The sequence below is a fragment of the Agelaius phoeniceus genome, chromosome 6 (assembly GCF_051311805.1).
Source record: "Agelaius phoeniceus isolate bAgePho1 chromosome 6, bAgePho1.hap1, whole genome shotgun sequence".
Classification (NCBI taxonomy): domain Eukaryota; kingdom Metazoa; phylum Chordata; class Aves; order Passeriformes; family Icteridae; genus Agelaius; species Agelaius phoeniceus.
The window spans coordinates 19,881,776-19,906,103 of NC_135270.1; the positions used below are offsets into that span (position 1 = coordinate 19,881,776).

Consider the following 24,328-nt stretch of genomic DNA (forward strand, 5'->3'; position numbering starts at 1 on the left):
TATGTTGTTTATTTTTCCTTATTTCAAAGGACCTGGGCTCCTGTTGAGAAGTGATGGAATAATCTGTGGCCGGCACCTGACATATTGAGGGAGCAGCCCCTAAAGGAGCTTGCCTGGGAAACAGTTTGTGAAATAACGCAGTAACATGTTTGCAGTAGTATGCCTCTTTTTTTGTTATTGCTCTTTTCCATTGTTGAATTTCTCTTGAAATAACTGACTGAGAAATACACTGAAGCTACTGAAATGAGTGTTAATCACCACAGAGGTATTCACACCTCAAATTAGCATTGATAGTGGGTACTTATGAGCATGGTGCTTTCACTAATTGGGGCAATAGGAGGGATTTGATCTACTTTCTAGTGGTTTAAAAATCCCAATCAAAAAGTACCCTCTGGCTTTAATAACGCACTGTTTTCACTTCCTTACAGTAAGTTTGTATGTAGCTTGCATTACCCACAAGCTAGTGTTTTTCACAACTGTATAAGTTGATTTAAACTAATTTGTAAGATCAGGTATGTTAAAACCTGCTTGAAAGTTTACTAATACTTCTAGTACAAAATAGGGTTTTTCTGCTTCCTAATCATTTAATACTTGCATGGGATGTTAGATTAGTACCAGTACTGCAGTCAGATAAATCTGTACATTGCCTGATTGGTTTTGTTTCAACCCCGTGTCTTTATAAACAGAAAGCTGTGTTATCTAGGGCCAGTTACAAATGTTGCAACTTCTGAAAAAAGGTCAAGCAGACTAAAGTAATTGGTATGTAGAGGTTAAAGCAACAGTTAAAACCCTCAAAGCAATTAAAATGTCTCCATTGTGAATATACCAAGCTTTATAATATTTAGACTGGATACTGGAAGTCTTGCTAGTGGAAAGTTGTACACACAAAGGTTTTGCTAGATCCTTGAGGTTGTTTCTGTTTCCAAACTGCTCAATTACTAAGTTTGACACAATGCTGTTCTAAGTAGCTGTAGTGTGCATGCTGAATCAATTTCAACTTGGAAGTAGGTACTTAACTGCTGTCTCTTTGTTGCAAAAGAATTGGGTATTTCTATTCTATATTTATGTGGTGTTTTGAGTGTATGACAACAGGATAGTTGGATTATTGCCTTTAAGCTTGCTCCTGTATACAGCCTACAGTTTACAGAAGTGTCCTTGCCAAAATAATACTGTTCACTGAAATTCCCTGCCTTAACTACATGTCCTCACAGCTGATATTGCTAATGCACAGGAGTAACTAGTATATTGATTTAATCTTTCACATTTGGAAAATATTTACTAAAGGAGCAAAAGGAGTCTCTTTCTTTAAGTGTGCTGCTCAAAACTGCTGCTTTCAATTGTAAGGAAAGGAAAGTCTTTCCTTCTGTGTTCTAGTATCTCTTTTCAGTCCAAATAAAACCTGCATTCATATAAGCCCAGTTAGTACTGTGTCAGAGGTCAAATGTCATGTAAAAGCCCTGTTTTCAGGGCTGAAGGGAAATGAAGTGTTTGTATGAAGCTTAATGAGAGGTGAAAGCAAGAATTTAGTGGATATATTGTAGACTGAAATACTATTCTCTGATAGCACAGTTGTCTCAGTGGCAACTGTTCAAAAGGTGTCGTGGAGAAACAGAATTAATATAGAGGTGCCAAAGGATTTTATAGGAAAAAGTGAAGTTGTTCATTCTTATAGCACTGTTACAGCCTCTTAAGAGTGTTTCAGTGGCTGGGGCCACTGCCCTTGACATGTTTGTGTAACACACCTTGACCTTTGATATTCCTCCTCTGTCAAGTTTGTGGAGACAGGGACAATTAGTGTAGTGTTGAAATTAGCTCCTGCACTCTGAATTGTGCTCCCTGAAAGCTAAAATTCTTCTAATTCCTCTAGCTTTACAGATGTCTTCTTCAGTGGTGGGGGTGGTATTTCAGTGCAGTTTTTCTCTGTCTTTTTCATCTTCACCCAGCTTGATTAATTGCTGAGCTAATAGTTCTGAATCTCTGACTCAATGCATAGATTAAAAACAAGGAAAAGCAAATTTCATACCTTTTTCTTTAATGCAAATTGGCATGTTCCTTTCATGTAAGTAAAACCCTGCCTAACTCTTATCTTTGGATATTAGAATAATGGCTACTGCTGATATTCTGCTGTTCTTCTTACACAGACCAGCATGTTTTGGAAATTTGATCTCCATTCGTCATCGCACATAGATACACTTCTAGAGAGAGAAGATGTAACACTGAAGGAACTGATGGATGAAGAGGATGTTCTACAGGAGTGCAAGGCTCAGAATCGCAAACTTATAGAGTTTCTGCTGAAGTCAGAATGTTTGGAAGACTTAGTTTCATTTATTATTGAAGAGCCACCTCAAGACATGGATGAAAAAATTCGATATAAGTAGGAAAACTTTTGGGGCTGGGGGAGATTTGGAAAGTAGAAAGAGGACTAAATAAAACTAGTTAATTTGATAGTGTGAATCCCTGTGTGCTGGTGTATAGTACAGTATTAAGTATGTTTTCAAGAGGCTTCACAGAACTTCTAAGTAAATCATTCTAATATATGCATAGTTTTCAAATGGATGCCTCTTACTCACAAATGCTTCCAAAACTGGTTCATGTCCGAAGGAGTTGCTAAAAAAAGGTCCAACCAGGACTCACATTAAGTTTCCTGTAGTTGTGTTTAAGAAAATAGTTGAATGAAAAACCCTTTTTGGGTAGTATAACTGTATGGTTAGCTTTGTTTTGTTTATCTGTAAGATGTTTTGAAGATGCCTCTTAGAAGATTTCTGATAATCCTTGGAACAATGTCCTTAGGGTCCCAATGCTGATGTTTTCCTTTCCAGAGTATGGCCATGACTTCTGGCTTGCTGAGAAGGTTCAAGCTCAAAATCCATCTAACAATTTGTAGAAAAACCCTTCTACTGCTTTTGGCCTATTTTAGTGTCTGTAGAGAAAGGTGCTTTTTTTCTTAAAATAGTGTGTTAAAATAATGTGAAATAAATTACACTGTTAGTTGCAGAACTTCACCATTTCTGAAAAACCAAGTCTCCTGTAAATGTTTCTAGTAGAGTTGGAAATTGAAGCAATAAGAAGTCAGTACTTGAAGAGATGGATTTAACAATAGATCTTGAAATGAAAGCTTGCTCTTTGCTTTTTCAGCTTCCCTACTGGTGTTCTATTGCTACTGAAGATTGAAGTAGTGCCCTTCTTAAATGAAAACAGATCTTATAGGCTGAATGTGCAGTTCTATTAGTTTGTGTTAGTTTGCTACTTTAGTATAGACCAAGCCTGCTTGAAAATTTAGTCAGATGCATTACCAGGTTCTGAATGCAGAGCTGCAGGTATGAGAGTTCCGAAGTATGAGTGATGGATAATTTTTTTCTTTTCTCCAGATACCCAAACATATCATGTGAGCTGCTTACATCAGATGTCTCACAGATTAATGATAGGTTGGGAGAAGAAGAATCCTTACTCCTGAAACTGTACAGCTTCCTCTTAAATGAATCTCCTCTAAACCCTCTACTGGCCAGTTTCTTCAGCAAGGTGTTAAGTATTCTTATCAGCAGAAAACCAGAACAGGTAACTATTTGCAAACTCACCAGTTTTACAAGTGCTCTGATAAAGCTGTGGTACTCAGCAATTCTGCTTTAAGATACACAATTGAGGGATAGCAGCAGAGTCAAAAGAGGGCATTCAGGTTCCACCCTAGCTGAATACACTTTTTCATGATGCACATGATTAAAAAATACACTTGGATGAGTAGGATGTATTTGATTCAGATTTGCCTGAGCTATTTATGCAATCAGTGTGTGAGTGCCTACCTTTTGGCTTAGATCAGTGTTTTATATGATCATATTTGCATTTATTGCTGTTAAAAGCAAAACTAAATGACTTGAATCTGTGATAGTGATTCTGACTTGGTGTGAAGAATTTTTTAGAACAAGGAGAGAAACATTTGGACTCCTCGTTGAGAAATGCTCTTGTACTCAGTGTATGTGGTTCAATACTGCAAACATCTGCAATGACTTGACTCTCAAACCTGAGGTACTGTTTGTATTAAGAGTTTTGCTCTGTTGAGCTTTGCCCATTAAGCAGAGGTGAGACTGATTCATATCAAAAAGAAAACCTGACTCTGCTTTGGATTATAAGTAGGTTATGGTCAGCAAGTTGGGTTTGAGAGGAGACCCAGGACATGCTGCGTGTAGTATGGATCTGCCCTGTGCCTGGGTTTTATTTTATCTTGTCTTGTACTGCAGACTTTAAGTGGCAGAGGTGTTGAAGAAGTTCTCATCTATTTTGTCAGTTTGATAGGAGAGTGAAATGAAAAGTGATTGGTGTAATTTATCATGTAAAATATATGAAGCAAATATAAGCTTGCTTTTTCATTTCCAGATTGTAGATTTTTTAAAGAGGAAGCATGATTTTGTAGACCTCATTATTAAGCACATAGGGACCTCTGCTATCATGGACTTGTTGCTCAGGCTACTGACTTGCATAGAACCTCCACAGCCCCGGCAAGAAGTGCTAAATGTGAGTAAAATATCGCAGAACTTTTGTCTGACATGTGTGAACTCGAAGCTGGCTTAACTTCTCCTGGCTTTGCTAAGTTTATTTCTTGAATGTGCTGAAATTAGATGATGTGTGGGGTTTTGTTTGTTTGTTCTTGGTTTTGGTTGGGTTTTTTTTGTTGTTGTTGTTTTGTTTTTGTTTTTGGGGTTTTTTTTTTTTTTTTGAGCTGCCAATATTTTTCCAGTAAAATCCCACTGCTGCAGGGGACAACTTAGAACCTGAGTGGCTGGTCTGTTCCCCAGTCTTTGGTTTCTAACTTACATCTGACAGATGCAATTTTTAAATTGTTTTGAACCTTACCAAACACACTTTGGCATCAAAGTTTGTTGACATTAACCTAAGATTTTCTTTTTTACTGTGGCTAAGAAATGCTGATTTTACTTTTTCTTTTTTCTGAATTACTGTTAGTCCTTATTTAGAAGTATTGACATTATGACTTGTGGCAGTTGTCAAAAGGCTACTTTCACTTTCATGAGTTCATTTAATTAATTCACTTGGGAGAAATTCTTATTAACATCCACAAACATTTTTACAGTGGCTGAATGAGGAGAGGATTATCCAGCGGCTTGTGGAGATCGTACACCCATCTCAAGATGAAGATGTAAGTGCTGCTGCTGCCTTGGACAGAGGCTAGATAGAGTTAGAGAATAAAGTGGGTGTTTATTAAAGGCCTTTCACAGATACAGCTTGGGCAGTGCAGGAGCCTTGCAGAGGGTACACCCAAGATGGACAGGAGTTTTCTCAGACAGATCTAAGTTTGGTCTATTTGCATATCAGAGGTTAATTGTCCAATTACAGCTTCAGGTAATGAAATCACATTGCCCTGGTTTTCTTCTCCCCCCAGTTCATTTTTGTTTATACTTTTCATGCCTGAGGCTGTGATGGTGACCTTGGTTCTCAGGCCTGGAAGGATTTTGTCTGACCATACTGTGAAGAGAGCTTACTAACACTCTACATGAAGTTCAGTTATACATTAGTGCAGTACAGGATCTGAAAAATATAAAAGCTAAAACTTAAGGCATCACTGGCACCCCCTGGGTCTATCTGTTCAGCTGTACAACATACTGTTAGAACTTTTAGTTTTACTGTTTTCTGTTTCCTTTTTAGTAAGCTGATTTCTGTATTAAGTGTGGTTATTTGAGGAAGGTTATGTGGTTTTGTCCACCTCCCTGCCTCCTTTTTGAGATCCATATCAAGGCCTTAGGCATACTTGAAGTTGTTGGAAGATTGAGCTCTCATGTTTTGCCACCTTAATGTTGGAAATAGATTCTTGCCTTATGCTTCAAGATTTTGTTTTTGTTATGTTAAGGGTCAATTAGGACATAAAGCTAACTGCCTGAATGTTTTGTGGGTAGGAGAGCTCTTGTTCATGTTGAAATTTTCACCTTTTTAAACTGAAGAATTAGAGTCCAGCATGTTGTTACTCTTGTAGTTCAAAGTGCTGTTTTCTGTTTCAGAGGCATTCAAATGCATCACAGTCACTCTGTGAAATTATTCGTCTAAGCAGAGACCAGATGCTACAAGTACAGAACAGTTCAGAACCAGATCCACTGCTTGCAAGTTTAGAGAAGTAAGTTGGTTTGAATTTTTGATTTTATTCTCACTTTGTAAGAAACTAGTTTTTAACTTTTGACCTCGAAAGCCTTCAGAAATGGCAAGCTCATTTCAGGTTAATTTTCTTGACTACCTGTCTTTTGTTTGTCTAATGAAAAATAACTTGGCAAGTAAGCAGAGGACACCTGGAGGATTTTCTAGTGGGGAGTGTAGAAGAGAAGTTGTCTAATTAAGTTATTTCTGTGCTGCCCAATTGAATGGTATCTTATGTGTGGAGGTCAGCTTGATACTGTGCAGACTAAATATGGGGAACTTCAGCTTTGTTCTGTTGCTTGCTTTAAGTTAATCTAACTGTATGTTTCTGCCAGAAAAGATTCTCCTGTATTTAATTTTCCCTTTTTTTATGTGGGCAAATGGGAGTTATTTCTGCTAAGAGCTGTATCCTGAAGTGCTTTCATCTGTTACCAATGCTTTTCTTTTCAGACAAGAAATCATAGAGCAGCTTCTGTCTAATATTTTTCATAAAGAAAAAAACGAATCTGCAATTGTCAGTGCAATCCAAATCCTATTGACCTTACTTGAGACAAGACGACAGACGTAAGTGTTATTATTTCACTTGGTTTATGCCTGCAGTAGCAAATGCCTTCCTTGTGCTTGTGACTAAACCACTTCTGTGACCTGTTGTAGCTGAAGGAGTAAAAATGCAAATCAGGTGATTGTGGTTGGCATTACTACACTTTCACCAAATGACTGGTCTTTCTGCAGCTTTTTCTAGTGTGAGTACCAATAGGCAGATCAGATTAAATACATTTCATCACTTGGTTTCTGGATACAGGAAATCGAGTAAATAGGTATAGTGCAGTGACTGAATATTGAGTTTTCAAAAGTTACTTGTAGTATTTATTGCAGCTTAATTTGGAGAAAACTGCTGAACAGATCTCTGTGGTACATTCAACTTACATTGTTTCAGATAGACAAATGAAACTCTTTATCTGCTTCAATAAAACAAATTAAAATATAATTTTTAATCTCAAAACTATTTTGGGGATTTCAAGCACAATAAACCTAGAAATACCAGGGCTAGTGTTTGAGAAAATCTCTTGTTCAACCATTATGTCACACTTAATTTTTATGTGTGTGTAACCCTAGGTTTTTACATTTTTTACCTCTTTGTTATTTTCACATCCTTTCAGAACTGTTACATACCTCAGAGATGTTTTACACCTAGTTTTGGTACTAATTATCAAATTTTGTTTATGTGCATTTTAGATTTGAAGGTCATATAGAGATCTGTCCTCCAGGCATGAGCAATTCCACATATTCTGTCAACAAAAGTGTTTTAGAAGCCATAAAAGCACGACTTTCATCCTTCCATGAGCTCCTACTTGAGCCTCCAAAAGTAAGTGAAATCTTGTGTTAACAAATTAATTGAAGCAAAACTTAACCATGTGTCTGTTTTAGGCAGATTATAATAAACAAAACCCTGACAACTTTCAGGCAAGCACCCAGGCTACTTCCTAGCCTGTTGTGAGCTTTGGCTCAGGCCAGCAGTAATAATGAACAGCAATGCTTTGTGCTTTTCCAGCACAAACTTGGTTTAATTAGCAAAGTAACCTTGGAGCAGTTACTTCTTCCTAAAAGCAGCAAAAAGAGATTTGCTGTATATTTTGTACTTGAAAATGCAGTCTGGATAGGAAATATGGACTATAGATGCTGCAGTTGTTTGGAACTTTGGAATGGCCCACATTAGGCTCATGCAATTCTCTTGACTTACCCAGGACCCAAGTAGATTAGGTCCATGTCATATCTCTGCACCCTAGGCATGTTAAATTCCTTGGGCTTTTTAACTGATTTAAGCAATTTAACTCTGTCATGCTCTTGCCAAAGATAAAAAGAATGTATAAATAGGGGGTTTACCTGTGATCCATTTGTATTTTCCACTCACATTTTCACTAGCAGAATTTCAGTTGGAGCACTGCGCCCTGAACTGGGTGCTGCAGATTTTAACAGGGAAATGAACGTGAAATTGTTTTTAAATATATGAAGCTAGGGTTGCTGAGGCATTATAATGTATTTATACTGTCCACCTAGCTGTTCTGTGTACATTGTAGTAATGTAGAATTTAGCTAGACTGAGTGAGAATTATTTCTGAGGAGCTATCTTGTAATTCCTGTCAAGGTTGAGTAGACTTCATCTACGTTGAGAACCTGTCTGTAGTTAGCAATCATTTTTTTACTGAGTTGTAGCTTTCCTGTGACTGGTTTCATGTGTTTCCTGTCTGTGGAATTAAAATAAGCTACAGTATTTGGAATTAAAAATAGGAGGTTTTTGCAAGATGAAAGTAAGACAGTTGCTTAAGGACTAAATGCATCTATTTTTAAGCACTGCTCAGCTATTGTATGTAGAAATGATAAGCTGAATTTCTAAAAGGTATTTGAAGGGATTTATGTATTAAACTTTTTTCTTTTTCAGAAAAGCGTCATGAAGACAACCTGGGGTGTACTGGATCCACCTGTAGGAAACACACGTTTAAATGTGATTAGATTAATATCTAGCCTTTTACAGACAAATACAAGCAGTGTGAATCAGGAGCTTATAGAACTTAACAGCATAGGAGTCATACTGGTAAGAACTTTATGCTGTCTTCATTTTTATGGATTGCTGTTAAGATCTTGTCTGCTTTTTCTGACTCTGTAGATAATTTTCCAGTCTAACTTATTTTCCAGCCTAACTTTTCAGCACCTTTGTATTGTGATGTCTGTTGCTTGGTTTAAGAAGTTTTAATACTGGATTTTACTGTTAATCTGTCTGAGGGAAGTATTTCCTTCTGACCACTTGAATGGTTCTTACTTGCTGCACCTTCATAAATACATGAAGTGGTTTTCTTAATAAGTTTATTTTCAACTGGATGTTCTTGAGTTTTCAGCCATGTTCAAGGCTTCATTGCTATTTTCATTTTTTCCCTAAGTTGTTCCCTCAAGGCCTCTTTTTCTCACTTTATATATGGCCTACAAAATGGTATCTCAGCAGTCCTGTAAAGGAACAGTTCTGCTTGGTAGCTTGTACTCCTTCAGACGTCAAAGCAAGGTGCTGTACACCAAACTCAGTTACCAAACTCAGTTACCTAACTCATTGCTTTTTGCTGATGTGAACGTGTACTTTTGAGTACTTCCTACCTCATACTTCCACTATAGCAGATGTATTCTTTGTGTTTTGTGTTTCAGTTCACCCAGATGTTGGTTGATTTAAAAATAACTTAAATAATGCAGAACTTAAGCTAGTTACTGAATACCAATATGTAAACGTGTAAGTTGGAAGTTGCAAGCCTAAAGTGTAAATACCTTCTCTTCCCTGATTTTAGTCCAAAACCCCTTTTTCCTGTGACTGATTATTACAGTGTGATTCAAATGTTTTCATCTCCAATTTTCTTCACAATTGGGTTTGTGGACAGGTACTAACTTTTACACAAATAGCCGACTTCACTGTAGCTGCAGTTTTTCCTAGATCCATTGTCTAAGGGAGCATACACACTATGAATGCTTGCATGTTCTTGTAAATAGATTATTTTGTGAATTGTATTGAGTGAGGTTTGAACACACTTTCCTGTTGCAGGTTTTACAGAAGGAAAAAAGTAATTGTAGCCATGGAAACCTCAGTGCTTCATGCTGTTTGCTGAAACAGCACGTTTTACTGGGCAGACTTGACTTAAGAAAAGTTATGGGTGAATGTCATTAGGACTGAAGAGAGATTGAAGACCTTTAGCTGCACTTTGAATGAGACTAAAATTGTTCAATACTGTTCCAATCACTGCACATATTTCCAGAACTCACTACATTTTACCAGTGACACCAATCATTTGAATTTTGCCGTGAGTAGCCTAAAATAGCTAGGCTTGGCGAAAATCTTACTTGTGTTTAAGAGAAAAAAATGTGGAGGAGCCAGAACTTGACTAAATGGATGCTGGTTTTTGCATTTCAACCTTAGTATGTGTCTTGTACTTTGCTAATAATCTTAAACTGTTTCTAGATGAGGTGGTGGATGATGATGGGTTTGAAACAGGTAGATGCAATTTCATAAGGAATCTCACTGAAGTGAGGGGCACATTTATAAAAGGGTATTGTAGGTACTAGGAAGTTAAGTGAACTCAAAAAAATCAAGGACTTCTAAGGTCATAAATAACACTTCTGGGCTGCAGCTGGCAGAAGGAATGTAAGTAGGGAGCATTATTTCTCCCTGTCTTCATAGTCTGAAAGTGTATTACTTGTGACCCCTGCCATAAATCCAGTTAGTTGCATTCTTGTTCTGATCCAGTATAGTATTCTTTGCATTCAAAAAATGGCAAGCACAAAAGTTACTGGTTTTGTGGGTCACAAACCTTTTCTTGTACAATAATACTTAGTGTAAAACTTAAAAGATTTCTTCCAATGTAGACATTCAAGTGATTAGGTGGGTGAGACTGTTGGTTATCTTTAATGAAAAGGTCTTGGTTTGTGTAAACCTTGGTGAATTTGTTTTTCAGGACATGTTTTTTAAGTATACATGGAATAACTTTTTGCATACTCAAGTAGAAATCTGTATTGCATTGATTCTTGCAAGTCCTCTTGAAAACACGGAAAATGGCACAATTACAGATCAGGATTCCAGTGGGGACAATCTCTTACTGAAGCATGTAAGTTGTGTTTTGCAAGTCTCCTGAATTTTCCTGTTTTCATGCAGTTAATTTTACATAAAATACATCCCTTTCTACTTAATGTATAGAATGAACAAAAGTCTTTCTAATTTTACTTAAAATGTTAGTTCAGGGTATTAAACCTGAAACTGCCCATAGAGAAGATTTTTTTTTTTGTTGCCCTAAAGTGACCATGGTGAAGAGCTGCAAGTATTCATTTTCCCTGAAGTTCTTCCTATTTTTAAGGCTTAAAATCGCTATTTCAGTAGCTTTATGCTATTACAACAACTCAGCACTTAGACGAGTAGAATTAATAGGGGTTTATCTTTTAGGTTTCTGGTTGTGATCTGACTGCTGGAGTTTCAACCCTTTAATGAAAGTATATATCCTGAATGTGAAATTAATAGTGTTGCAGACTTCAGTATCAACTGTAAAATGCATAGTGTTACATTTTACTGCTACTAAGCATATTTTGCTTTTTTTGACAGCTCTTCCTTAAGTGCCAATTAATAGAAAGAATACTTGAAGCATGGGAGATGAATGAGAAGAAACAGTGAGTAATTAGTTTCCTAATTTCCTGCAATTGTCTAAATAAAACTGGAGTTGTGAAATGAACATATAACCAATTCAGAAGTGATCTAGCTAGTCTAAAATCATTTGTATGTTAATATTTGAGTTAAACCTTTCTCTTGTACGTTTTGGTAGCATTGTAATTATTTTTCCTGTGGCCATTTGGGAGCACAAGAGTTGTCATTCTTGCCATGTATAAGATATTACTATGATCTCTAAAGTTTACCCATGTTTGAGTAAAAAAATAAACATACTCTAAGTGTTGAGGGGACAGGAGGTACTTTCCCCCAGTAAGCAGTGGGGAATTACTTGTGAACACATCAAAGCATATCACATCTGGGAAGCATCAGACTCCTAAATAGTAAAAGTGAATTCCTCAGCAATAGAATACCTTCTAAAATTATGTGTTTGAAATGATGTAAGCTTCAAGTAGCTAATATAGTATATTAGAAACTGGTTTTGTAGCAGGAAAAAAAAAATCCTCAGTTGTCACCTGAGGTGGTAAAATGTTCTCATGAAGGCCGAATAATTTTAGCTCTGGAGGTACTGAACAGTAAATGTTAGTTCTGACCTGTCAAAATATTGAATTGACTAACTGGGGTAGTGCTGCTGGTTTGATGGAGTGTTGAGACTGTTCCACTCGTGAAAACATTCATATCTGAAGTGAATCAGATAGTAAATATATAGCTAATGTAACTGACCTGGAAATAAGGATGGTGAAGAGGGGGATAATAGAAAAAGGAATGTGCTAAATTTAACTGTAAAAGACATGCTCTCCTAAGTGTCTTCCATTTTATATCAATTCTCCTGAGATTATAGAGAATTGCCAACTTCACTGGCAATTAGATTCTCATAGGAGAGAAATATGAAAAGTTTTCTCTGTAATTCCAACCCAAAACTTAATTTTTACTTAGGTAAGACTGTTCGTGGTCCAGTGCTTACCATATAAATGATTTAATTAAATATTTAGTCTCAGGTTTGAGAATACTAATGAAGAAAATAGTGTTTCAAACCTAAGGTAGTGATTTTATCTGGAAACAAGCTTATAATTAATTCATCCTTTATCCAGTTTTGCTGAGGTGTGGCTCCAGCTGTAAAAGATAAAGCTTTGAGGGTACTTTTAGCTTAGCTGTTTCAGGAAATGGGTATTTTTTTAGTCCATTTGTATTCTGTCACTTAATGGTATTTCAAGCAGCTCTAGAAGCTTAAGGGTGACTGCTTTCTGCTGGTAAAAATCTGACAGTGTAAAAGTGGTTTGGTTTGCTGGGATGAATAAGCATTTGCTCACAAAAGATACAGTTGTATTCCAGAATTTCTGGCTAGGCAATATCAAGTCTGTCTAGTTTGTCAAATAAAAGTGCTCTGTGTAATATCCTATATTAGAAACTATAATCTTTGCTGTTATCATGTGCTGCTTATTTTGAATGTGCTTGTTACCTAAGCAAGCTGTAAACACTGTAGTATTTTATTCGTGATATCTTGCATAGACATAACATAATTTCAGTTACCTCATATGTTAGATGATGATAGTGGAAAATAAAATCATGTGATCTGTGTTTGCATAACATAAGGTATTTCATGAGCTGCTGTCACTTTACAAAGATTTTGGTCATGGGAGGTTTGTCTAGCTGGGTGAGGGGGTCTTTCTTGGTTTTTGTTTGAAACACAAAATCATAAATTGATGCAGCAAAAGTTTGGTTGGCTTGCTGCCAAATGCTAGAGAATCAGTTCAAGCTGGATCTCTTATGATTGCTATTTGTTCAGATTTAGAATGGTTCCAACTGGCAGTAGGTGTTCAGAGCACTACTCTAACATCTGGTAATTCCTGTTTGTGCAGAGCAGTTCTGTGTGAAATATTTAAATGGCTTTGTAATTTTAGCTTTGGTAGGCATGCAAATGTTGTTCCTAAATTTCAGGAAAGCAATGACCCTAACTTAAATGGGTATGCCAAGAAGCCCTGAAATACTTAAGACCGCTTTAGTATTCTTTAGTATTAGCTTTTCCCCTTTTGATCATAGGCTGAAAGCTCTGAGGGTATATTTGGTGGTTTTGGGTTTTGCAAAATACTCTCAGCAACAGGAATTTCCCAAAAACTCTGAATCAGCTGCTAATTCTGTCATTATTTTGCTAATGCATTTAGATTATTTTGTGTGCATTTTGCTTTCTACACACACACACACACACACACACACAAAAGCAGTACAAACACTTGTACATGCTTCTTGGTACTTCATGTGCTTGTTAACTCTCCTAAACTGGCTCAGTGAAGTCAAACCAGTTGATCCCTTAAATTCTTAAATATTTTTGTGAACCTGTGGTTTTAGGATGCAAGTCTAACTTAAGAACCCCAGTTTATTGTCTTGTGTACCATCTTGAATCTGGCAGTGTTCTACAACACACGATATCGGAGTTGCTGTGAGCGCAGCACATGAACTCTTGGTCTCTTGCAGGGCTGAAGGAGGAAGAAGACATGGCTACATGGGTCACCTGACAAGGATAGCAAACTGCATTGTGCACAGCACAGATAAGGGGCCAAACAGCACACTAGTCCAGCAGCTCATCAAAGGTATTCATTCATGGTCCTGACTTTATCTTCAGGGCTTTCATTATCAAATGTTGAGGATATTAACCAAACTTGAATTAGAAGGCAGCTGTTGGATTAAATAAGAAAAGAACTGGATTACTTCTGAAGTATTGCATTTAAAGCAGTCATCCTTAAACAAATGCTTAAGTATTTTCATTTCAAACAGTGTTAAAGCTCCCTGAAATAGATGCAGAGAGGTACTGATCTGCTTGATTTGGACTTGTTTGCTAGATGGAGTTACATTTATGGATTTAGGAGGATGTATATGTTCTTACCAGTGTTTTTGGTAGTGCAGAAAAAAATACTTGAAAATCAAGTGATGCTTCATTGTTGATAGTTTCTAATTGGTTTGGTGTTTTGTTTCCTGTGCTAGAACTTCCAGAGGAGGTGAGAGAGCGATGGGAAACATTCTGCACAAATTCTTTAGGAGAAACCAACAAGAGGAATACAGTGGATCTGGTAAGTAGTGATGGGTAAGATATGAAAATTACTGCTGCTTTACTTGGACAGTTTCTTTTTGTCATCAGCACTGTCAGTCTTCCAATATCTAGTGTACTTTTAAGGAGTCCCTCTAGTTGCTGAGTTATGGAACTGATAATTCTTTAGTTTACTTTTCAACTAAAGCCATATCATTAATATTTGTGCAGGCATAATGCAGACGATCAGCTTGTAATAGCTAACTGGCTCATTAGCTAGTGTAGCTAATGCCAGGCAATCTGCAAGGAGGAGGATTTCTTTACCTCTTCAAGGTCATGTCCTTGAAAACTCCAGTCTGCTTGAGAGTATGAACTAGAAGTGCAGGAGCTGGTGTTGATTGCTTTCTCTAGGATGTAAATGACCCAGTACAAGTTTAACAGAACACTGCTACTTGCACTCCACTGCCTGTGTGACTGACCTTGCTTAAGTAACTTTGCTCACTGTTGTGCACCTGCCACATTTCTTCTGCATGCAGTTGTAGCGATTACACTTTCGGAAAAACACTGAACTCACGTAGCAGAGGTTTGTGTAATCATGTTAAAAATAGTCTAAGAGCAATCACTGGGAGACTTTAATAAGCAGAGGCAGTTTCTGATGTCATCAGATGAATTTGTGAATTTTATTTTACGTGACTTCTCCAGGAATGTGTGCTTTGCATGTGGCTTCATTTTTAATTCTGCTAGTCTTCTGTTATTTGGACTATAATTAATTGTTGAATTCGCTGTTTCAGCATAAATATTAACTGGAGCAAGGTGTTAACAGGTGTCAGTAGAAGCAATAGGAAATTCATCTGAAACTGTGCAACTTGTGAACAGGACTAAAAGATGTACATAAGGCATTTTTTCTTGAGCCTGTGAATGCAAAGAAGTGTGTAGGGCTTGCAGATGAATGTTATTTTTCCTCTTGGTAGAAACTATGTCTTGGTCAAGACCAAAAGAAGGATCATGTCAAGAAGAAGAATTTTAGGCTTATGAAAAATGACACTAATTGGCTCTTTAGATACATAACCATGTGCTTGGAGGTACTTGATGTACTTGGAAGTACAGTAAAACTTAATCAAAAACTTACCTCCAAACTCCGCAGTTTTCAACAGGATAGAAAGACAAAGCATTAAAACAATTTCTTCTATCTGAAACAAACAGGTGCATTATCTACTCTGCCAATGACCCAATTTATTTATCTAGGTTACTACCTGCCACATCCATTCTTCCAGTGATGATGAAATAGACTTTAAAGAAACTGGGTTCTCACAGGATTCTTCTTTGCAGCAGGTGAGTTGAATTCTTTTAACAGCTTAAGTTGGTCTTTCTGTAAAAGTAAATTAAGTAATTTTTTAAAAAGCAGTGGAACTTTTATTTTCTCTCACAAGCAAATATAAATCTAGAAAGTTTAAATTAAAACCTAGACATGTGTGCATGCACACAACTGTGTCTTACCAGACTCAAAAGCATCTCTTTGAATTCTTTTGCTGGTAGTGAAAGAGTGGGAGCCTTGTGGCATAAGATTGCCAATAGATCACTTAGATGGAATCAGATGCTTTAGATGCATTATTTGTCGGGGTTACTAACCAAAATCTTTCAGATCACACTAACAGCTGTGTAGTAACTACCTAATCTAATATTGGCTTTGGTGTTTTATGCATTTTCTATTGTTTTTATAATAAGTAATTGCTTGTCTAAGTTTGAATTGTGGGTGGTGGCTCAATCTTAAAGAATCTGATGCATTTTTATCTGATTAAGTGCTTTTGTACCTATAAGGTGCACCTGTACAAAAACTTGATAAGTTGGGTGCTATCTTTAGCAGCTTTAGTGAGAAAGTAAGATCTTCTAATGTCTCTGTGCTTTTCATGCATCCCCTTAGTGACCTGCTGTGCCTAGGCAATCCCAGCAGTTCCAGGTAGTTAATCTGGAGAAATGCAGATGGTCCAGTGCTGCTTCTTTCAAGTTTGTCTTGCTGTATACCTCCTCCTTTTATATATATTTTCTTTTTCCTTCAATTTTCATAATGCCTTTATCTAAACTTGGGGTTTTTTGATCGTTCTTTTGTTTTCTTTCCATATTCACTGTTCGACTTTACCACCATACTGTGTCCCCTCAGCTACCTGGGCAAGACACCAAGAGTTGACATGACACCTTTATTTCCTAGAATATCTTGGCATTGGCTGACTTTACACATGGAAATAACATTATTAAAAGTCCCTAGAGGATGTGTAGTAATTTATAATTTAATGATAGTCCTGGGAAATAAGAGACAAAAGCTATTGTTAGGGACAGGTGATGCCCACATGTACCTTAGTGTATATACTGATCTGCTGGCAGTTGACACTCATCTTTATTTAAAAAACCAGCACAGTTGTGTCAGTGACACTGCACTGAAATGTAAAATGTTCAGTGGTTTCATTCTTCTAATATTTAATAGATGCTGCTGGTGTGTGTGCCTGAGACTGATTTTGCTAGTGATACCTGCATAATAACTATGCAACTATGCTTTAATATCTATATATAGTTCATTTTTCTGGTTCTTACTATTAATAACTTCATGTTATTTTGAGCAAAGGCAGCTTTTTCTTTTATATAGTGTTGTTTCTCTGTTTCTTTGGGGTGCATTTGGAAAGGTGCTGGTTAATGTTAACAGATGTAACTTCTTTACTGAAAGCTGTTAGATTGGCTTTCAAATCAGTAAATGTGAGTAGGGTTGTAGTTGATGCTATGTTTCAAAATTCAGAGGTTAAGACAAATCTTTTTCCTGTCCTTTTATGTTTAGTTTAGATAGACTTTTATTTCTTTGAAGCAAAATGGGCAAATAGATTTTAGAGTATTAGTAGAATCATTATATCACTGTCGTTGGTCCTGGGGTTGCCAGGCCTTTTCTGATTATCAGATGCAACAAATGACGTCCAATTTTATTGACCAGTTTGGCTTCAACGATGAGAAGTTTGCTGATCAAGATGACATTGGCAAGTGAGTATAACACTACACTGAATTTGGCTATAGTCTTGTGACTTTCTTTCTGACTGTGCTTTTGGCTGTGGTTTTCCTGGTGATAAGTACAAGCATTTACTGATGTGAAGCAGTTGCCAATCAGTCCTGTCTATTTTGTGCCATCTGTGTGCATTGATAGAAGCCTCCTTGGAGAGAGGGAAGCAGCAGCTTCTCTTCTTTTTCTAATCTTCTGGTTGTGCCAGTGTTGAGAACACTGTGCTTGTGAACAAAAAACTGAATTATAACTCTGGTTTTTAACAGACAGCTATGGCTGTCTGTTGACCTAACATTGTTTGGGTCACTTTCACTTTCTGTCTGTCTCAAAGTGGGTTTTTTCCCATACTGATGACCCGATGAATAGCTCTACTTGTGAGTTTTCCTGGAAAGGATGACAGGAACAGCATGTCTCTGAGTGTATTTTTTCTGTAGAGGAGAGTAAGGAAGGGCATTGTAAATCTACCTTTGTTTATAAGGTCAAGGCAGTTAAGACTCATTTCTACAAATAGTGTTAGTGAAAGATGAGGAAATGAGAACAGTCTTGGTCAGGTTAAAAAAACCCCAAACTAAACAAAAGCCAGCACACAACAGAAAACACCCCTCAGAAAAGCTGGTATCTTTCTTTGTTAGTAAATTGATGCATTAAAGGGGAGAATAGGGGTTGTTGCAGGTGGTAAATTTTATCGTTGTTTTTATAAGATTTCATGATTTGGGATGCCAGAACATGCAGGTAGGAATAAAAAGCATTACTTCAAGATGGTTTTTAGAAGGGTGTTTTTATAATAATCTCAGTGCTCTACTATAAGACATGTTTAGTAAGTGATGTCTGACTGAAGCTTGTGTCTTCCATCCAAGAAACATTGCTGCTTTTTTACACCACAGAACCTGCTGAGATTAGAGACTAAGATATGATAGATGAAGTAACACAGTAAGATGAAGTAAGCTCCTTAACTTTGTTAGAAGTAAGAGGATTTTTGGAAGGATAGGAATTGGAATTCCTTTAAGTTCATGCCTTTGGAAGTCCGTTCTCTTGGTAGAAAGAAGATGACTACTTAGTTAAAGAGGTCTCAAGACTTGTGACAGGTACACTGATGATGTAGGAGTTGAATTAAGTTGAGGTGAAATTACTTTGAAGTTATGCCTTCTGTGCAAGAATCAATCACACTCTAAGGTACCTGCATAGCATCATGCAGTAATACAGTCACACTCACAACTTAGGTTCCTTTAGACCACTTATCTTTTTCCTTACTTGGGAATGCAATGAATATTAGAGGAGGAGTCATGTGTGCTCTGCTGAATGCACTCATGGCTAGACGAAGAACATATGAACTCTTCTGATATGTAAAGATGTGTCAAGCCTAATATATAGTGTTATGTTTGGGAAAATATTTCACTGATTGGTTAAAAAAATATTTGTGGAATTCTTTTGTTAGGAAACAGAACTTGATAATATTTTTCATTTTACTCCTTCCTGTTGAAAGGATCCTTTCATAGAAGGATGAATTCAGTTAAAATATAAGAACTGCAGATGCAGATATTTGCAGGATTTTGAAGTATATCATGGTAGAGCATAGTCAGGTTAGGCATTCTTTAGGTCTAGGTTTTCTCCAGTGCATAGCTATACAGTATTTGAGATTTGGGTATATAATATCAGTTATGCTTGTTTAGACTTGTTGCATACACCTAACTGTAGATGGCAATGTTCTGTGTTCTTGTTAAAAATGTTTAACAGTTAAAAAAAAAAAATCACAGGAATGCCAGGTCTCCTTGGTGTGTAATTTTGAGTATTTTGTGTTGGAGACTGTCTTTTATCTTCTATTTTTGGATTATTTGAATTTAAGAAACCAAACAGAAATTAAATGTCTTCATGTCACAATAGAAAGTCCTGTTTTACTGAGTACATTTCTTTTTTTCTTGTAGTGTTTCTTTTGATCGGGTTTCAGACATCAACTTTACCCTCAATACAAATGAAAGTGTAAGTATGTGTTCCAGTATTATCAGAAAAATTACTGTCTTTTAAGCTTTGGCATGACCTCAAAGTTTTGGCAATGATTATATTTATTCCTTTTATGTGGAAATCACTGGAAAATAATTACCCTGCTTTATTCTCATATCATGAGATTTGCTAAGTGGAAGACACTATTGTTCTTTCTGATCAGTATTAAGCAGAATTGCTTCTAATTTGTATAACTGGGTTTAAGATTGGGCTTAGATCTGATTTGTGCATATTGTGCACTTGTGTTTTATGAGTAGAAGCTATTTAAATCTTCAGTGAGATTGTAGTGATAGGAAAGAGTCTCTGAACCTCAGTATTATTTGTTGGTTGAGCTAAAATGACCCCCCACTACAGAAAATAAAGCTGGAGTACTTTGTGCTCTGGTTGTCTGGAAAGTTCTTTGGGGTCACTGCCACATCCCATTTTTAAACATGATGGAAGCTCCTAAGTGTTCTTTAGTCCACTCAGCTTGTTACTAGCCAAGTAAAACAAGCAGCACTGTATATTTTCTTGACAAGCTTTAAATTAAGACATTCTGGTTTTCTGCTGCTTTTAGAGAAATGCTTTAGATTCTCTTCAAGATAGTCATGTATTTTCAAGATGTTTACTAATGTAATATGGATTTTATACTTTGGCTGTATTTAGGGCAATATAGCCTTGTTTGAGGCATGCTGTAAGGAGCGGATACAGCAGTTTGATGATGGTGGCTCTGATGAAGAAGACATTTGGGAAGAAAAACATATTGCATTTGCACCGGAGTCCCAGAGGCGTTCCAGGTGAGAAGGGTGTTTCTCAGTCAGACAGCAGTGTAGTGAGCCTGCAGTAATACACCTGTCCTCTGGTTCAGTCTGTTTGTTAGTGCAGACTGTCCAGCATAACTAGATATTTCCATTCTGTGGAGAAATGAGTGGGCATGTCGCCCTAGTGATTTGTTTTCCAGCCATAATTTGCAGAAGGTGCACTTTGGCTTTCATAACTTGTTGATTTTGGTTTTTTTCCCCTGCTGTATATTCATTCTTTCCTTCTGCTTTTAAACTGGCTGTCCTTGCTTTGGACAAGGCAGCCCAGCACCACCCCTCTATTAGACCTTGCTGTCCTCACTACAGTACCAGTATGGCTGTGAACAAAGGAAAATGCATTGAGTGGAAGGAGCATCTAGGCCCCAAAACTCAGGGCTGTGAAGCCTCCCTCAATATCTACTGAAAGCCTCTTCATGTGATCAAGTGAAAAATCTTAAACCTTGTTTCTTTGAGAGAGGAATGAGGGGAATACTAAGAGCTAAAAATTATACCTCAGATAATCTTTCAGAAATAATTGTAATTTACTCTAGCCTGCAACTCTGCAGTATTTCATTGTGCCCAGGGTGTTACACTAAAACCAGAATGTAAACTCTCTCTCTGTATTTGTAGCTCGGGCAGTACAGACAGTGAAGAAAGTACAGATTCTGAAGAAGAGGATGGAACTAAACAAGACTTGTTCGAGTCCCACACCAATACAGAGGACAAAATGGAAGTAGACTTAAGTGAACGTATGTAGTTTTTTCTGGTGCTTTGGGTTGTAGGAAATTGTTAGATCTAGCAGCCTGATTTTGTAGGAGTTTCCTTGTTGACTGCTTTTATTCCAACTGTCTTAGTGTTTCCCACTTGCCACAGAGCATGCACATATTGAGAAATTTGAATTCCTTACATGTCTTAAATTACTTACTCTCTTTAAAATTCATATTTCTACTCTTCAAGAGTTAAAAAAGGAGGAGTAGTTAGAAAGGGGAGGATTAAATGCACGGTTATTAATATTGAGTGCCTACAAAAACCTGATACGTTACTATCCAAACCCAAAAGATGGTATTTTTACTGGAAGCCTTTCAGACCAGCTTTTTGTCTAACAATGTTCTTTTAAAAGACTTCCCCTCTGAAGATCAGTGAACTTGCATTGTTCTGGTTTCAAATGTGAGTGAAAGATACACATCAGGAGACTCTTATGTGGAATCTTAACTGATGTAATAGGTTGAAAAGTTTTCACATTCAAGTCAGACTAAACTGGCTTTTGTTAAACTGGCAATGTCTGTAGGTAAAAGCCCTGTGTTTATCTAGACTGTAAGGAATTAAATTAGAAGGAAAAGTTAAGGGTTTTCTTTTCTTTTGTCAGATTGGTGTCGTTGGCATCTGTGTGTCAAACAAGTTTTGATCCATGTGGGTCTCCTCCCATATCTGCCTGGGTTGGAATTTCTAATTGCTAGTCAGAGCTTCCTTTTCAGCCTGTTTTTTTGTATGTAAGTGTTAATGAAAAACATGTTTCCCTTGGGTAGGTGAAGTTTTTTGAATTGACCTATCCTAAATTAGATGCTATTCACAGTTGCTCCCAAATTTACAATATCAATAAATATTTTAAGTTGTAAAAAGCCTTAAATTTTTCTGAAATTTAGCAGTGGTCTTAGTGCATGAGAAATTATTTGAAGAAATTGAAAAAGGGATAAAAACTTTTATGGTTTTCATTATTATAGAAATTAGTTTGAAAAATGGTAACAAATATTGAGGTTAATTTAAAGGATAAAGCAGGATTGTACTTGTGATTGAATATGTTTTATTAGTTTTGTTTTCAGATAAACTTTTTTTTTTAGCAGAGTACTCTGAATTACTGATCTTAAAATTCTGCCTTACTAGCAGAATTTTCCTTTTAGGGAATACATTAATTTTTTAACAGGATGTACAGGATTTTTCTGCATGTGCTTTCAAGTCTATAGTTATGAATCTTGCTTCTCTTTATGAAATGTACATAGAGGGAATCAGTGTTAGGCATATGTGCACTCATGTTCTTTAAAGAAATTTGTTCCTAATGACCCTGGTGATGGTTTTTCAGCACCTAACTGGTCAGCGAACTTTGATGTACCCATGGAGACTGCACATGGTGCCAGTCTGGATTCTGTTGGCTCTGCTGTATGGAGTACTGAAGCACCTGTGCCAGCTAAAGAAACTGGCTGGGCTTCCTTTTCTGACTTCACATCCTCTTTGAGGTAAGAATGTCAGTTATTCAGGGTGAGTTTGGTTTTCTTGCTGTGTCCCTCTCTGCACAAGCCTGTGTTGCTGGTGTATGTAAAGTGTTTGAAGAGTGTTGTGTGTTCCAGCAGCGTGTGTCTGTGTGATCTCCCTTCCCGGGTTGGGTGGGTACTAGTGTTTTGGGTTTTTTAAATTTCATATTGTTATGCAGCTGTTATAAATAGGTCAGGTAGTTCTGCATGATTTTGAGAACACACAAGATAATGCTGTTCTTTTTCTGGATTGAACTCTACACTCTACTGAAGTCTTGCATATGTACCTAATTACATAGATGTAAATTTTGAGTTGCCAAATATTGGCAGTCAGGAACTAATTCCTTCTCATATTGGAAGACTTTGCTTTTATACATTTGGCTTATGACTTTCTGTCTGGGCATCAAAACAGCTCAGATATAAAAGTATGATTTTTTTTCCCAACATAAAATTGTGTTGTTTCATGATTGAGGCAGATAAATTGATAATCAAATTAAGGGCCTAGAAAATGAAGACTTGAAGTTGCCACATTACTGGATAGAAGATACATTCTGTAAATGATGACATGTTTTTTCAGTGGCCAAATCTTGTCATCTGAGTTCCTTAAAAATGAAAAATTTGTATAGCTGTACTGTATATAAAATTAAGTAGTGAAATCACTTTTGTAGTGGTTCATGACTGCACTGGCAGTTTCAACAGGGAACTATCAAATTGGAAAAATGCATTTAGCAAACCAGTTAAAAATATTTGGAAACACTGCAAGGAGCTGGTGATTACCTGTATGCCTCAGTTACCAGGGACATGTCCACTAGTTGTAATGTAACAAAATCAAGTGAAAATGAGATTACCATCTAACACCCTCAGCTCAGTTGTGGTGCATTTTGCATTACTAAACTTCTATTTAGCATGTCTTTCCAGCACTCTTAGAACAAACTTGCTTAATTCAGTTTCAGTATAGTTCTAGGCCTTCTAGCTTTCATAGAGAACTAATACTGTTTTAAGAACACTTCATTTTGCTACTCAGAAATGTTTCTGAAGTTTTTTTATTTTATTTGAAGCTCAAAAGACTCCTTAAGAAGCAATTCTCCTGTGGAAATGGAAACAAACACAGATCCAGGTGATCCATTGAGTGCAAATGCAACTACTCATACAACACAGCTAGAGAGTAAGTAAGCTGCACTGCATTTCCAAATGCAAATGGCTTGATCATAGGAGTTGCACATAAGAAAAATCTCCATGGACTTCCAAATCTTAGGTTTAGACTCCTCTCTGGCTCTGCTGCTGTTCTGATGGTTATTAAAAGTGACTTTTCAAAGAATTTATAAACTATTTAAAATAGTTTCCAATTTAAAACAAGAGCCGGTGTTACTGATCCCGCTAAAAAGTTTGCACATCATGAACAGAAAAGCATTACAAAGAAACAAAGTTTGTAAGTTTGTTCTGTTAGAGAATCTTCTCACTTGTGTCAGCATTTGGCTGAGCTGATGCCCAAAAAGAATGGTAGCTTCCAGTCTTGATCTGTGTGGCAATAGGCCAGTGTGTTCAAATTTCTCCTTCCTGCTCATTCCTTCCTAAAGCCACCTTCACTGTGCATGCCCTAATTGTTTGTCCTACATGTATGAACTGGTAAAAGGACAAAAATATTTTGATGAGCTTTTTTATATCTATTATTACCAGAGGGAGCAAGAAGTGCAGGTGAGAAGTCCAGACACACTGAACATCCCAAAGATTTGTCAGTACTCAGAAGCTTAAAGTCAAATTTGTGCTGTATAGACTTGTCATGAATTTGACTGTACAGAAAAATAATTGGTCACCATAATCCTACTAAGGCCTTGTTTAGGCAAAACTGTTGCAGTAACCACTGTCAGTCAAAATTAAAAAAGCTAGAGACTGGGGCTTTTCCTTAAACCATCTGTAAGTAATACTCATG

General features: G+C 36.8%; 1 protein-coding gene across 8 annotated transcripts in view; it reads left to right on the forward strand.

Moving 5' to 3' along the window:
- The window catches only part of PPP6R3 (protein phosphatase 6 regulatory subunit 3), a 50,875-nt gene that overhangs the window by 19,526 nt on the left and 7,021 nt on the right, over nucleotides 1-24,328 (forward strand). For 5 of the 8 annotated variants that reach the window (XR_013182739.1, XR_013182740.1, XM_054635714.2 and 2 more), the window contains 19 exons: nucleotides 2,142-2,374; nucleotides 3,369-3,555; nucleotides 4,369-4,506; nucleotides 5,081-5,146; nucleotides 6,003-6,115; nucleotides 6,583-6,696; nucleotides 7,369-7,498; nucleotides 8,572-8,724; nucleotides 10,619-10,768; nucleotides 11,257-11,321; nucleotides 13,789-13,904; nucleotides 14,296-14,381; nucleotides 15,584-15,670; nucleotides 17,262-17,359; nucleotides 19,298-19,352; nucleotides 20,019-20,149; nucleotides 20,783-20,901; nucleotides 22,230-22,383; nucleotides 23,457-23,563. Coding sequence is in view for 6 of the 8 variants with exons in the window: in XM_054635714.2 (XP_054491689.1) it covers nucleotides 2,148-2,374; nucleotides 3,369-3,555; nucleotides 4,369-4,506; nucleotides 5,081-5,146; nucleotides 6,003-6,115; nucleotides 6,583-6,696; nucleotides 7,369-7,498; nucleotides 8,572-8,724; nucleotides 10,619-10,768; nucleotides 11,257-11,321; nucleotides 13,789-13,904; nucleotides 14,296-14,381; nucleotides 15,584-15,670; nucleotides 17,262-17,359; nucleotides 19,298-19,352; nucleotides 20,019-20,149; nucleotides 20,783-20,901; nucleotides 22,230-22,383; nucleotides 23,457-23,563 (2,296 nt within the window). In the remaining 2 variants the exon portion in view is untranslated. Of the gene's footprint in view, nucleotides 1-2,141; nucleotides 2,375-3,368; nucleotides 3,556-4,368; nucleotides 4,507-5,080; nucleotides 5,147-6,002; nucleotides 6,116-6,582; nucleotides 6,697-7,368; nucleotides 7,499-8,571; nucleotides 8,725-10,618; nucleotides 10,769-11,256; nucleotides 11,322-13,788; nucleotides 13,905-14,295; nucleotides 14,382-15,583; nucleotides 15,671-17,261; nucleotides 17,360-19,297; nucleotides 19,353-20,018; nucleotides 20,150-20,782; nucleotides 20,902-21,518; nucleotides 21,643-22,229; nucleotides 22,384-23,456; nucleotides 23,564-24,328 lie in introns of those variants that run through there. The other 3 variants (XM_077179976.1, XM_077179977.1, XM_077179978.1) reach the window with 2 other exon arrangements.